Source organism: Peromyscus eremicus, chromosome 23 (assembly GCF_949786415.1).
Source record: "Peromyscus eremicus chromosome 23, PerEre_H2_v1, whole genome shotgun sequence".
NCBI classification, from domain to species: Eukaryota; Metazoa; Chordata; class Mammalia; order Rodentia; family Cricetidae; genus Peromyscus; species Peromyscus eremicus.
In genome coordinates, this window is record NC_081438.1 from 40,506,104 (window position 1) to 40,519,620 (window position 13,517).

The window sequence follows — 13,517 nt, forward strand, 5'->3', positions numbered from 1 at the left end:
CCAACAGAGCATTCACTGGAGGGAAGCGTTGAATATCTTGAAGCTGGTCGTTTCTCGATCGGCCAGCCTGGTGCTGCCTTCATACCAACACAGTGACCTCTCCAAGATAGAGCTCCACCGGGTGTGGACCAGTGCCTCCAAGGAGCTGCCAGGCAAGACTCTGGACTTCCACTTCGACATCTCAGAGGTGCTGACCTACTGTGGCTCTTTCAGTGAACTGTAGCCTGAGTATATGGTGGCCAGGGGGAAAAGCGGTTGCCTAGAGAGAGGAAGACTTACATTTGTTTTAAATGAAGAACTCTAAAGTCTAAATTAGGTTCCGTTCTTTTAACAATGCATGAGTAAAGGGCTCTCAATTGGGAATTATCAAAAATGGAAACCACAGGCTGGAGATGGCTCAGGGGGTAAGAGCGCCCACTCTCCAGACACAAGGACCAGAGTTCAGATCCCCAGCACCCATGTAAAAAGCTTGGTATAGCTGTGTGTGTCCATAATCCCACCACTGCAGGGTGGAAAAAAGGTAGACACTGAGAGCTCCTAGGGCATGCTACCCAAAATGGCGAGTCTCCAGTCTCAAGGAAATGAGGTAGAAAGAGACAGAAGGCCACCCTCCCACCCAACGCCCCGCTCTGGCCTCCACCTGCCCGGATGCAGGCATGTGCATGCTCACACTTACGTACATGTATCACACAAATAAATGAGAGTTGAGAAGGGAGGGGAGGAACTGATGCTTCATTAACCTTCACCTCTTCCACATTCAAGATGTGACATCTGCATCTATACTTAATGTGAAAATGATATTAAGATATTAATTCTGGGCAGTGGTGGTGCACGCCTTTAATCCCAGCACTCAAGAGGCAGAGGCAGGCAGATCTCTGTGAGCCAGCCTGGTCTACACAGCAAGTTCCAGGACAGCCATGACTACACAGAGAAACCCCGTCTCAAAAAAAACAAAAGAAAAAAAACAACTTTTAGGGGCTGGAGAGATGGCTCAGCGGTTAGGAGCACTGGCTGTTCTTGCAGAGGACCTGGGTTCGATTCCCAGCTCACAACTGACTGTAGCTCCAATTCCAGGGGACCTGACACCCTCACACAGACATACATGCAGGCAAAACACCAATGCACATAAAATAAAAATAAATAAATCTTTTTTTAAAAAATACATTAATTCAACAGCCATATTTAACTTTTTTCTTGGAGAGGGGGCCATTTTTAAGCTTTTGACTTGAGTTTCTTTTGATCCAAAAATAGAGAAAGCATTATCCAGTTAGATGCATCCCTCAGCTCACAGGGACCCAGAACTGCTCCAGACCTATAGTCTAGGTTCAGAAGGTTCTGGTCACTTTCTGCCATTTCAAAGATCTCAAGTTGGCATCTGTGAGACCTTCTTGGAGGCAGAATTTTAAAAGCACCCCCTGCCTGACCACATATTGTAGGATTCTCAGAAAGTGAACTTCATAAAGTATTGCATAATACCTTGGCCGTGACCTCATCCAGTTGAATAATTGAAATGATAGAAATAATTTAGATAAAATTGTCAGTAATTGAGAGTGCATAAAGATTGACAGCTAGAGATTGGAGAGAAGGAAATGAATTTTCATCTTTTATTACAAGAAGTTATTGCAAGTTTGGCATGATGAAAGCAGTATACACTCTCAGCACACAGGAAATAGGCTACAATCCGAAGCCAGCCTGGTCTGCAGAGCAAGTTCAAGGCAGGGAGGCCAGGGCTACAGAGAGAGAGACTGGGGGTGGGGGCGAGAAGAGGAGGCAGGAGGAGCGGGGGAGAGAATGGTCCTTTCAAGCTTAAACATCTGAAAACTGACTCAGCTGGCCTCACGTTTTACAAGTCTTCATCACTAGAGTCTAGAGCAGAGGTTCTCAACCTCCCTAACGCTGCGACCCTTTAACACAGTTCCTCATGCTGTGGTGACCCCCGCCGTAACATTAACTTCGTTATTATTTCATAACTGTAATTTTGCTACTGTTATGAATCATAATGTAAATATTTTTAGAGATAGAGGTTTGGTGAGGGGGTCATGACGCTCTGATTGAGAACCGCTGATCTAAAGTCTAATGAAGAAGCCATGGCATTGGTTTCTTGCTGACAACCAGGGTGGGGAGATATTCAGTGTGCAAATGGCTCAGAACGTACATCGACCAGGAAAAAGAGCCTGCACATAACACTGAGTCTCTCTGTCTGATCTGGTTCTGGTTCTAACCAGTTTTTCACTTCTTCTGGGCTGAACAGTTCCATGTACTGTAGAAGTGTGAGGGTGGATTAATAGTGCCTCTGCACTGTCCTTTCTCCAGACACCGATCATCGGGAGACGATATGACGAACTACAGAACTCCTCTGGACGGGATGGGAAGCCGAGGGCAATGGCCGTCACCCGGAGTGCGTCGTCCACCTCCTCAGGCTCTAACTCCAATGTCCTTGTTCCTGTGAGCTGGAAAAGACCCCAGTATTCTCAGGTATAGGTCCCTCTGTGAAACTAAACTCTGCCATTCACCACCACCTCCCAGTAACGTTGCCATGTAGACCCTGGCGCCTCCAGCCGTGGGGTCTCTCAGCATTGAAAGGGCAATCCCTTTATTGGGAACAGCCCGTTGTGTTTAGTTGTCTGACTCTTGCCTCTTCAGTCATTGCTTCTGTGTCTCCTGTGGCTTGGGAAACAAATCTGAGCTTCCTTTCACGTGGCAGCTCTTCGAATTTGTGTAAGGCAGTCCTGACCCTTGTCCCCCTACCCATGTCCAAGTGAGTCCCCCAAATATGTCCAATAAAGAGTGGCTACAGTCACACACTCAAAGGGCCATCTGGAGGTTCCCCTCAGAGCATAAGCTTGAAGCAGAGTTGACATCAGTAGACGAAACAGAACAGGGCGGGAGGAACTGCCAGAACTCTGCGGTTAGTTATCAGAGCCTAGGACTGGACGAGAGCCCGCGGCTAACCATCACAGCTCCGGTGCCACACGGCCGTCAGGTAAAAACCCTGCATTCTCTCCAGTGTTTCAGTGACACGTGCCAGGCGCCCACTGAAAAGTGACCTTAAGCGGAAAAGGAATTTATTAAGCCATCCATGTTAATGAGTTCTGTGTAAATGAGTCAAAATACCTGCAGGCTCATAACGACTTGCATTGGCTCATGAGGCTGCAGTTCATGGCCACTCGCCCCGCCGCTGGGCCCGTGACGGCGCGGTACACCGTGACGGAGGAGTTCATTCATGACAGCCAGGAAGCAAAGAACAAGAGCGAAGGGGCGGGAGTCCCGCTGTCCCCTCCAAGAGCTCACCTCCAGTGCCGAAACTTCCTCCCACTAGGCTCCCCCTCCCTAAGGGCCACCGTCTCCCAACAGCACTGCAGGCTGGTGACTAAGCCTTTAGCGCGTCGTGGGCTTTCGATAAAAACCTAAAGATCAAAATGACAGCAGCATCCATCTTGGCTCTAAGCACAGCTGCACCCCAGCTGTTAACATCTGCATCCCAGATGTTAGGATTCAGAGCGTTACTCTCTCTCCTTCGTAAATGGAGGCTTTTCTGTCCCACCCAGTCCTGCAGCCGCTTTTAAAATGATCTCTCAGAGGCTTAATACTAATTACAAACTGTTTGGCCTCTTGCTCAGGCGTATTACTAACTGGCTCTTATAACTTAAATTAACCCATTTCTATTCATCTATATTTTGCCACGTGGCTTTGTGGCGTTACCTGTTCTTTGGTACATCTTGTTGCTCTGGCATCTCTCCCGACTCTGCCCTTCTTCTCCCAGTACCTCTGCTTGGATTTCCAGCCTGGCTCTATCCTGCCTTGCTATAGGCCAAGGCAGCTTCTTTATTAACCAATGGTAATAAAACATATTCACAGCCTACAGAGGTTATCCCACAACACTCCTTCTTACCGCCCCACCTTCCCTTCCCAAGGTCTTGGCCCCCTGTTAGCTCCATAGGAAACAACAGCAAAATCTAGTGGCTCCAGATTTTCATGGCTTCGGGTTCTGATGATTTCAGGATGGAGACTACTCACCCTCTTCTGACATCCACAGTGGTTCTGGAAAAGGAGCTTTTCGTTAGATTGATTTATTTTTATTCCATGTGTATACGTGTTTTGCGTGTGTGTGTGTGTGTGTGTGTGTGTGTGTGTGTGTGTGTGTGTATACACACGTACGTACGTACCATGTGCACGCAGCGCCTGTGGAAGCCAGAAGAGGGCGCCAGATTCCCTGGAATTAGACTTACAGATGGTTGTGAGCTGCCATGTGGGTGCTGGGAACTGAATGCAGGTCCTCTGTAAGAGCAACAAGGGCTCTTAACCACTGAGCCACCTCTCCAGCCCAGGAGAAGAGGCTCTTGCACAGTGTTTGAAGGTGGCAAAGAGGAGCCCTTCCCAGGATAGAAGGAAAGCCTGGATTATCAGAAGCGGGCTAGGTGGGTAGCGAGCAAGCCCAGGACTGTGTCTGCACACCTCACAGCTCACTGTCATCTCCAGGACTGGAAGGCCAGCCCAGAGCCTAGTGGTACACAGCAGTGGCTGGTGGCTGGAGTCGTGGTTGGGAAAGAGATGAGGATGGTTCTGTCCTGGGCCTTGCTGCTTCACTGGTTTCACCTCAGAGCTGGCGAATGAAACTAAGGCTGGAGAAATAACTGAGATCTGCCACCCTTCAGCAGCACAGCCTTCCTGTCTGGCTGTGAAGTGATCCCACGTTCAGTAATTCTATAATTTGGGATGAAAGATACAGTGAACCAAGTTCCATAAAGAAAGGAAATCTTAAACTGGATGTGGTGGCACACACCTTTAATCCCAGCAGAGGGGAGGCAGAGGCAGGTGGATCTCTGTGAGTTCGAAGTCGGCCTGGTCTATGTAGTTCCAGGACATCTAGGGTTACGTACACAGACTCTCAAAAAAAGGAGGAAGATCTTAACATGAATAGCAGCTTCTAGAAGTTTCCATCTAACAAACCAAAATCAGATAAAGGAGGATTTGCAGGATTATTTTACGACTGGATCTTAACTATGTCAACATCTCTAGGTCACAGTCACCGTATTTCTTTTCATTCTGAAACCTTCATTACCTTGTTAGGAAATGTGGTTGGTTCTAGAAGAGTCTTGTCATACATAAGAGGCTGCAAACGGAGGTTCATGAAGAAAAACAAAGGGATTGAAACCTAACTTAATTCTAACTTTGCCATGGCTTATGAATAACTAACAGTAAGAATATTCTCATTGGAGCCAGAAAAGGCTTGTTCTGTAACAAAATACATCTCTTTCTGATGGAAGAAAAGCCAAGCCTCTCTGGAACTAAAAGTTATAACGTACAAGAAGAGATATCTAGAGAGCCCACAGATGGCCACTGAAGGGCCAAGGAACTGATTCTCATAGAGGCACACACCCACCCTGGGTAACAGGGAAGCCTTGTACAGTTCAAACATGGAGAGAGCCTTGTTTTAGTTAATAGTCACTTTAAAATAAATAATATAGGGCTAGAGATATGGCTCAGCAGTTAAGAGCACTGTGTCCTGTAGAGGACCTAGCACTCACATGCCAGCTCACAATCATCAGTAACTCCAGTTACAGGGGATCTGAAGCCCTTTTCTGGCCTCCATAGGTACACCACACATGTGGTGCACAGACATGTATGCAGGCAAAACACCCAGACACACAAAATAAAAGTTGTTTTAATTTAAAAATAAATAAATAAAAAGAGGACAAGGGATGCATCTCTGTGTTAAGAACATTTGCCCAGCATGCATTGCAGCTCTGGACTTACTCCTTAGTACCTTAAAAAAACTAAATTTCCACTTTTAACTTTATGTATTTATTTGAGGGATTGGGAATATGCCACAGCGCATGCCAACCACACCATGTATGTGGAGGTGATGGGACAGTTTGTAAAGTCAGTTCTCTCTTTCCACCGTGTGGGTTCAGATATCCCACTGCTCACAGAGCTGGGCTTGACGGCATGCATCTTTCCAGTTGGGCCATCTAGCCAAACCTAATAACAATCTGTGTAACTGTGCTGGATAGTGTGATGTCATCAGAGAGAAAGGGACCTGATTGAGAGAATGCCTCCAAAAGATCAGGCTGCAGGCAAACTTCTAGGACATTTTCTTAATTAGTGATTGGTGGGGGAGGACCCAGCACACTGTGGATAGGAACACCACTAGGCTGGTGGTCCTGGGTTCTATAAGAAAGCAGGCCATGCAAGCTATGAGGAACAAGCCAGTAAGCAGCACCCCCATGGCCTCTCATCAGCTCCTGCCTGCAGGTTCCTGCCCTGTTTGAGTTCCTGTCCTGACTTCCTTCAGTGATGAACAATAATGTGGAAGCATGAGACAAATAAACCCTTTGCTCCCCAGGCTCCTTTGGTCATGGCACTTCATCACAAAATTAGTAACTCTAATGAGGATAGTTAACTCAGCATATATAAAATAGTATTTGAATACGCTATTGTTATTTTACAGTTATCAATACGTTATTTTACATTCTTGTTTGTGCCAAGCCTGTGTGTTTTATATCTCAACTATCTGGGGCTACATTTTAAGAATTACCATCCACATTTTGTAGCTAGGACCTATAGTATTAAGGCAGATTTGCTCATGGGGCCTCAGAATGAAAACCTTACCTGTGTTTTTTGTTTTCCAGAAAAGAACAAAAGAGAAATTGGTTCACGTCCTTTCTCTGTGTGGCCAAGAAGTTGGACTAAGCAAAAACCCATCTGTAAGTTCTTCTGTGTGCCATGGTCATTTTGGTATCGTATTGCTTTTGCCTTTGGTCTGTTCTGACACTGACCTTGAAGATTCTACTGTGAATGACAAGTCCGATAGCCACCATTACATTCAGCCCCTGTTTCTCCCTTCTTGCCCCATGAATTGTAATTTTAGTGCAGAGACAAGGAAGGATTTCACTGCCCTTTGCTCCAGTTCGACTTCGAAAACAGCTGTGTTCAGACCTCTGTTTGTTTGTGTAAACATGCCCAGACTATACCACCACATACATGATGGTGTCTGCCGCATCTCCGTGATATATGGGCACATTCCTCCAATTCCTCTTGAGTATAGTTTTGCCCACTGCCCACTCATTGCATTATGATGTCACCATTTTACTTGCTGAAAATAAGGATGTATTGGCCAAAGTTTACAAAAAATGTTATAGTCTGCTTGCTAGTTACATCACAATGGAAAAAAACGAAACATTACAAATACTTATCAAAGCTGGGCAATGGCGGTACACGCCTTTAGACCCAGCACTGGCCAGGCAGAGGCAGGCTGATCTCTGTGAGTTCAAGGCCAGCCTGGTCTACAGACGGAGTTCCAGGACAGTCAAGGAAACACAGAGAAACCCTGTCTTGAAAAACAAAAAACAAAAACCAAGTATTTATCAAAATGATGACATTTAAACTTTCACTGGTGTTATAGGTAGAGAAGAAAATGCCTTCAGGCTTTTAGATGAAGAGATGACTGACGTGCAGAAGCAAATTTCTGAAAGCAATTTCAGAAAATTCAAATTATGTATGGTGAGCATATTTTTAGAAAAAAAAAATGTTAGAAACCTCAGGGCCTGAATTCCATGTATATTTTTGTGTATTACAGTATCTTTAGTCTTCATTTAAAAAGAAATAACGAACTAAGAAATTTAGAATCGGCACAGATTTCTCTGTGAAGCTGTGTTTTAATGGCCCAGACTATGTCTGTTCCTCACCAGCAGGTAAAATAATAGCGGCCCTTGAAAGCCTGCCAATGTGTCAACTGGGAAAGCACCAGCTATAACAGGGCTTCTGTTTAAGTCACCTTTGTCGTGTGACTTCATGATGGGACGGTTTACCTCTGCTGCGGTGGTGTTGTTCTGGGCATCACTCTTCCCCTAAGCTCACACTGAACACCCTCAGATTTCCTGGCCACAAAAGTTTGCCTGTAGTACGGTCCAATCAGTAAGCGGCGCTTACCAGGAAAGGTGTGTCCGTGGAGGAAACTGGACTTGAGCTGAAGACTCCACGGCCCTCCATTTGATTTATCTTGCACACTCATTTGTGATCCCTGTTCACGAGGGTGTGTCATGTTGCACACAGTTCATGGGAAACAGGTGACAAGCTCCCTATCTGAAATGCTTGGGACCAGGTGCTTCCAACTTGAGTGTATCTTAGATTCTGGAGAACTGGGTACACTTGACCCAGTGATCACCCCTCAAAATCTAGACTTCTCCAAAATTTGAACACTTGGAGCATTTCATCACTTTAAAAGTTTCAGATTTGCCGGGCGGTGGTGGCACACACCTTTAATCCCAGCACTCGGGAGGCAGAGCCAGGCGGATCTCTGTGAGTTCGAGGCCAGCCTGGGCTACCAAGTGAGTTCCAGGAAAGGCGCAAAGCTACACAGAGAAACCCTGTCTCGAAAAACCAAAAAAAAAAAAAAAAAAAAAAAAGTTTCAGATTTAAGCCAGACATGGTGACATATGCTTTAAGTCCCAGCACTCGGGAGGCAGAGGCAAGAGGATCTCTGAGTTCAAGGCCAGCCTGGTCTACATAGTGAGTTTTTTTTTTTCTTTTTCTTTTTTTCCCCAAGACAAGGCTTCTCTGTGTAACAGCCCTAGCTATCCTGGAACTCTCTTTGTAGACCAGGCTGGCCTCGAACTCACAGAGATCCACCTGCCTCTACCTCCCAGGGTGCTGGGATTAAAGGCGTGCGCCACCACTACCTGGCTAGTTTTAAAACATTTTAAGATTTTGGATTTTTCAGATCTGAGATGTTTTATCTATGCAGTCCAAAACATAGGATTATTTTTACACACTAGAGAAAAAAAATACTACATTCAATCCCCATTCACTCTTTTTAACCTGGAAAGGTATTTGTTACATTTCTGTTCTTACAATAACTTGCCCACTTTAAAGGAACAGGGGAATATTATAATGGTTATATCAAGTGTCAACACAGAATATAGCTCTCCCCTCAAAAGAATTAAGCCACTTTATTCTTGAGCCCTTGAGCCACATTTTAGTGACTGTGGCCTGGGAGCACAGACTCAGGTTGACCTGAATGTCGTGTTCCACCACGGAACTTTTCTCATAAATCATGACATTTACCACATGCACTGGTGGGGAAAGCAGCGGGCGACATCAAGCAGGGGAATCCTTGCTGCTGGATGACATCTGATGACATTCTTAGCTTGGATTGGTGGAAGCTAGTGACCTGCTAAGAATGTATTTCAAAGGTTTTACTTTTTTGTTGTTTTGTTTTGTTTTTGTTTTTTGTTTTTTCGAGACAGGGTTTCTCTGTGGAACTCACTCCATAGACCAGGCTGGCCTCGAACTCACAGAGATCAGCCTGCCTCTGCCTCCTGAGTGCTGGGATCAAAGGCGTGCGCCACCACTGCCCAGTGGCCATTCATTCTTGTAGAATCTTCAACACAGTTGTGCCCCCCCCCCTTTTCCCCTGGATACCTCAGTTCACAAAAGAAAGCTTTTGATTTGATTTTATATCTGTATTCAACAGACAGTGGCTAGCAAAACATTTGCTGTTTATTAGTTCTTCGAAGTTCTATTAAACCAGGCATGGTGATTTACACCTGTAAACATAGTAACCCGGAGGCTGAGGTGAGAGGACCCTCCTCAATGGAGGCCAGCCTGGGCTACATAAAGAGTTCTAGGGCAGCCTGAGAGACATAATGAGACCTTATCTCAAAAAAACAAAGACAAAATGAACCAACCATTTTTTAAAGATCTATTAAAATGTCTCAATAGCTGGGCATGGTAGTGCACGCCTTTAATCCCAGCACTTTGTCTTTCTTTCTTGCTCTCTCTCTCTCTCTTTCTCTCTCCCCGCCCCCCTTTCTTTCTTTTTTTGTTTCTCCTCTGGTTTTGCTGGAGCTTGAACCCGGACACTCAGTATATGAGGCAAATGCTCTGCCACTGAGTCATACTCTCTGTTAATTCCAGCACTTGGGAGGCAGAGGCAGGCAGATCTCTGAGTTTAAGGACACCTTGGTCTATATGGAAAGTTCCAGGCCAGCCAGGAAACACAGTGAGACTCTGTCTTAAGAAGTTGATTAACTAATTAAAAAATAGAATGTCTAACTAAAAAGAACCTACACATAGGAATTTGGCTTCTCTTTGCTAATCCTTTCCAGTCTCTGGTTTATCTCTCAAAGGGTTAAAGCCTTTGTTCCCGAGGTTCATTTTATAATAACATAGCTTGACGTCATCCTTAAAATATTATTTATGTACATTTGACGTGTGAAGGTACATAATTTCTAACCTCAGCTCAAGAAGAGTGGAAAATTTTAGTTGCTCCAGTTCGGCTGTGAACACATGCTTAGTTGTTACACACACACACACACACACACACACACACACAAAGACACACACACAGTATCTCACCATCCGCACTGAGATAGCCATTCAACTCTAGAATGCTTTTGTAGTGTAAGCACTTGAATGTCTGCAGCGAGTTTAATCCGAAGGCACCTGTCCAACATAAATAATAGAAGAACATTCTAAAAATACCCACTTAAGGAATTAGGTGTGTACTGGAGACACAGTCCTCCGGGGAGCCAATGGCCATCACTCGTACAAACACCCGAAGGGAGGTGAGTTTCTCAGAAGAGGACTCCTTTGGTTCCTAGGTGATTTTTTCCTCGTGTGGGGACCTGGATCTGCCAGAGCATCAGACAAGCCTGGTGTCATCCGAGGACGGCGCCCGGGAGCAGGAGAACATGGACGACACCAACAGTGAGCAGCAGTTCCGAGTCTTCCGGGACTTCGATTTCCTGGACGTGGAACTGGAGGACGGAGAGGTACGGTGTATCCTCTGTCACAGTCACCCTCTCGGCTTGTCCCGGGCTAACAAAACAGTGTCGCTTTCCCTACTGGCCACTCTCTATAGCAAGGTCTCTAGTTGGGAAACTGTAAACTCCATTTGGAATCAACTTCTCCAAAGCACGGCTGCTTCGCTTTTGCAGAAGTCACCCCACCCTTCCTGTCTGGGCTCGCAGCAAGAGCTGCCAGCTTAGTCGTAAGCGGGAAAAATCTGAGTTGTAATAACTCCACAGACTGTGTGTGTAGTCCGAGGAGGATTTTTATCTTATTTAATCACAGGAACGCATCATTTCTAGGCCTGTTCACTGGGACCTGGGCAAAATATGCTAAACATTTCATTCCAAATGTAAAGCTGCTATGATCAAGGTGCTTCAAGGCTCGATGGCCACCCCATGGGATCAGAGCCTGAGGGCTCCTGCATTCTTGTGCTGTGTTTGATGAAAGCATTAGAGCCTGGAATAAAATATAAAGCATGAGACAGAGGCAGAGATCTGCCGTCTTTGCCCTGCCTTGGGTTAGTTGGTGGTCAACATTCCAGACCTCTGGAGCAGCTGAATTCAAGTCCTGGCAGGCATGTACAGATCTGTTTGTTTGGAATGGCTAACATGGTAATAAGATGCTTTTCTGCTATCTAAGGTCTGGGAGGAGGAAGAGAATCACCTTCATTTGTACAGCTCAGGGCATGTTCCCTGGGAGAGGCAGTGTTTTGCCTCCAGGGAGTGAAAACTCCACCGACTGAGTGAGATTGTGTCTCCTAATGCTGCACTGGTCCGGTCCTAGTTAATGAAATGCACTTTCCATTCCGAAGGGCTTTCTTCCGCTCTTACAGTAAAAAGTAGAGGCTCCAAGTCAAAGTTTACTCTAGCCTACAGCACAGGGGTGCCTCCTAACTTAACTGTAATCTTATGGGAAAACAGGAGTCTGGGTGGCTTCCTGAAAGAATGGGACTACTGGTAAACCCACCTGTGTCTAGTTAGGGCCAAAGTGCTGTCTTCTGTGGACTTCCCAGGGCCACATCTGCCCTAGATGTCTGTCCCAGCAGGAGAGAAGCAGGTACATAGAGAGATCGTTATTTCCCTAGCTAATACACTGAGCAAACCCAGACCTGAAAGCACTGGCTGAGGCTGGCACTGTTGCTAGAGGATTTTTGCCGACTATGCTCAGGGCCCTGGGCTGTTTCTCCATCACTGACTCCACCAAAAGAAAGAAAAAAAAAAACAGTAAAAATAAAGTACTGCTGGGTATTGTGGCGCACACCTTCAATCTCAGCACTGGGAAAGCAGAGGCAGGCAGATCCCTGTGAGTTCGAGGCCAGCCTGGTCTATAGAGTGAGTTCCAAGACAGCCAGGGATACACAGAGAAACCCTGTCTCAAAAAAAACAAAAACAAAAAAAGAAAGAAAGAAAGAAAGAAAGAAAGAAAGAAAGAAAGAAAGAAAGAAAGAGGAACTGGGGATTTAGCTCAGTGATAGAGTGCTTGCCTAGCAAGCGCAAGGCCCTGGGTTCGGTCCTCAGCTTGAGGGGGAGGGGGGAGAAGAAGAAAAAAGAAAAGAAAAGAAAGAGGAACTGACTGCAAGGCAAGCTTCAAATGAATGCTTAATTTTCATCCTAAACTGTTCTCAGACCAATTAAGAGGATTGCAGGGGATCCAGCTAACCATAATTAGTGACCAAGAAGGAATTCACTAAACGCAATGAAGACTGTTTCCAAATGATAACAATTCAGTCTTGAGTTCTTCTGAAATGTCTGAGCCAGAGCTGAGTGGTCAGCCAAGGCCAAGGGCTCCCCCAGCCAGCCACTGAGCGAAAGTTGTTCTTAGGCTAGGGTTCAAGCCCGGCACCCTCTGAATTCCGGAAGTTAAACTAGGGAGGGGGAAAAACTGACATCAAGAGAGCCGCCCTTTTCCTGCCTCAGTCTAGGACAATGTTACACCACCAAGTGCCCTGGCAGGGGAAAGAAAGCATAGTTCCAGAACTGCTAGCTCAGTGGCAGAACACTTGTCCAACAGTCTGATAGGCTTGACTCCCTGGGTTCCATCCCAGCCCTGAGAAAGACAAACAGAAAAACCGAATGTTTTCCGAGAACAGTAAATAATGAATACCAGACCTCATCTGTCGTTGTCTCTGTTGTCCTAGCCAACAGCGACTGACAACGGAAATCACATGTTATTTTGTCATCTAACATTAAGATGTTAGAGGCCTCAGCAGTTAATAGTACAGGCTGCTCTTTAGAGGACCCAAGTTCAGTTCCCATCACCTACCGGGCAGCCCACAACCATCTGTAACACCAATCCCGGGGGAATCCTGCGCCCTCTTCTGGCCTCTGCAGGCACTGCACGGGCATGGTGCACATACATACATGCAGGCAAAACACTCCATACACATAAAATGAAATAGATATTTCTAAAGATTAATGTTCGTGTAAGGAGCTTCAGAGAATAAGAAAAACGTATCCAAACAAAGTGGTACACATCTGTAGTTCCAGGTACTTGGAGGTACTCTTGAGCCCTGGAGTTCAAAGTCAGCATGGTCAACACAGGGAACCCCAGTGTCCAAAATAAAGAGATTAAACCCCTGAGAATGTTTTGCAGTTTCCAAACTAAAATTAAAATAAAATGTGATGTGGACAGCACAGTACCATGGAAGCGTCCGAGTGTCATCTTGAATGTTAGGTCTGCCCCTTGTCCAATGGGTACAGTGAAACCTGCCTGTGGAGCCAGCA

At 45.8% G+C, this 13,517-nt stretch overlaps 1 protein-coding gene across 1 annotated transcript in view; it reads left to right on the forward strand.

The window, feature by feature from the left end:
• Positions 1-13,517, forward strand: part of Fry (FRY microtubule binding protein) — a 249,244-nt gene that overhangs the window by 201,530 nt on the left and 34,197 nt on the right. The window contains exons 48-51 of the mRNA XM_059248951.1: positions 8-187; positions 2,314-2,475; positions 6,633-6,707; positions 10,605-10,775. Coding sequence (XP_059104934.1) covers positions 8-187; positions 2,314-2,475; positions 6,633-6,707; positions 10,605-10,775 — 588 coding nt within the window. The remainder of the gene's footprint in view (positions 1-7; positions 188-2,313; positions 2,476-6,632; positions 6,708-10,604; positions 10,776-13,517) is intronic.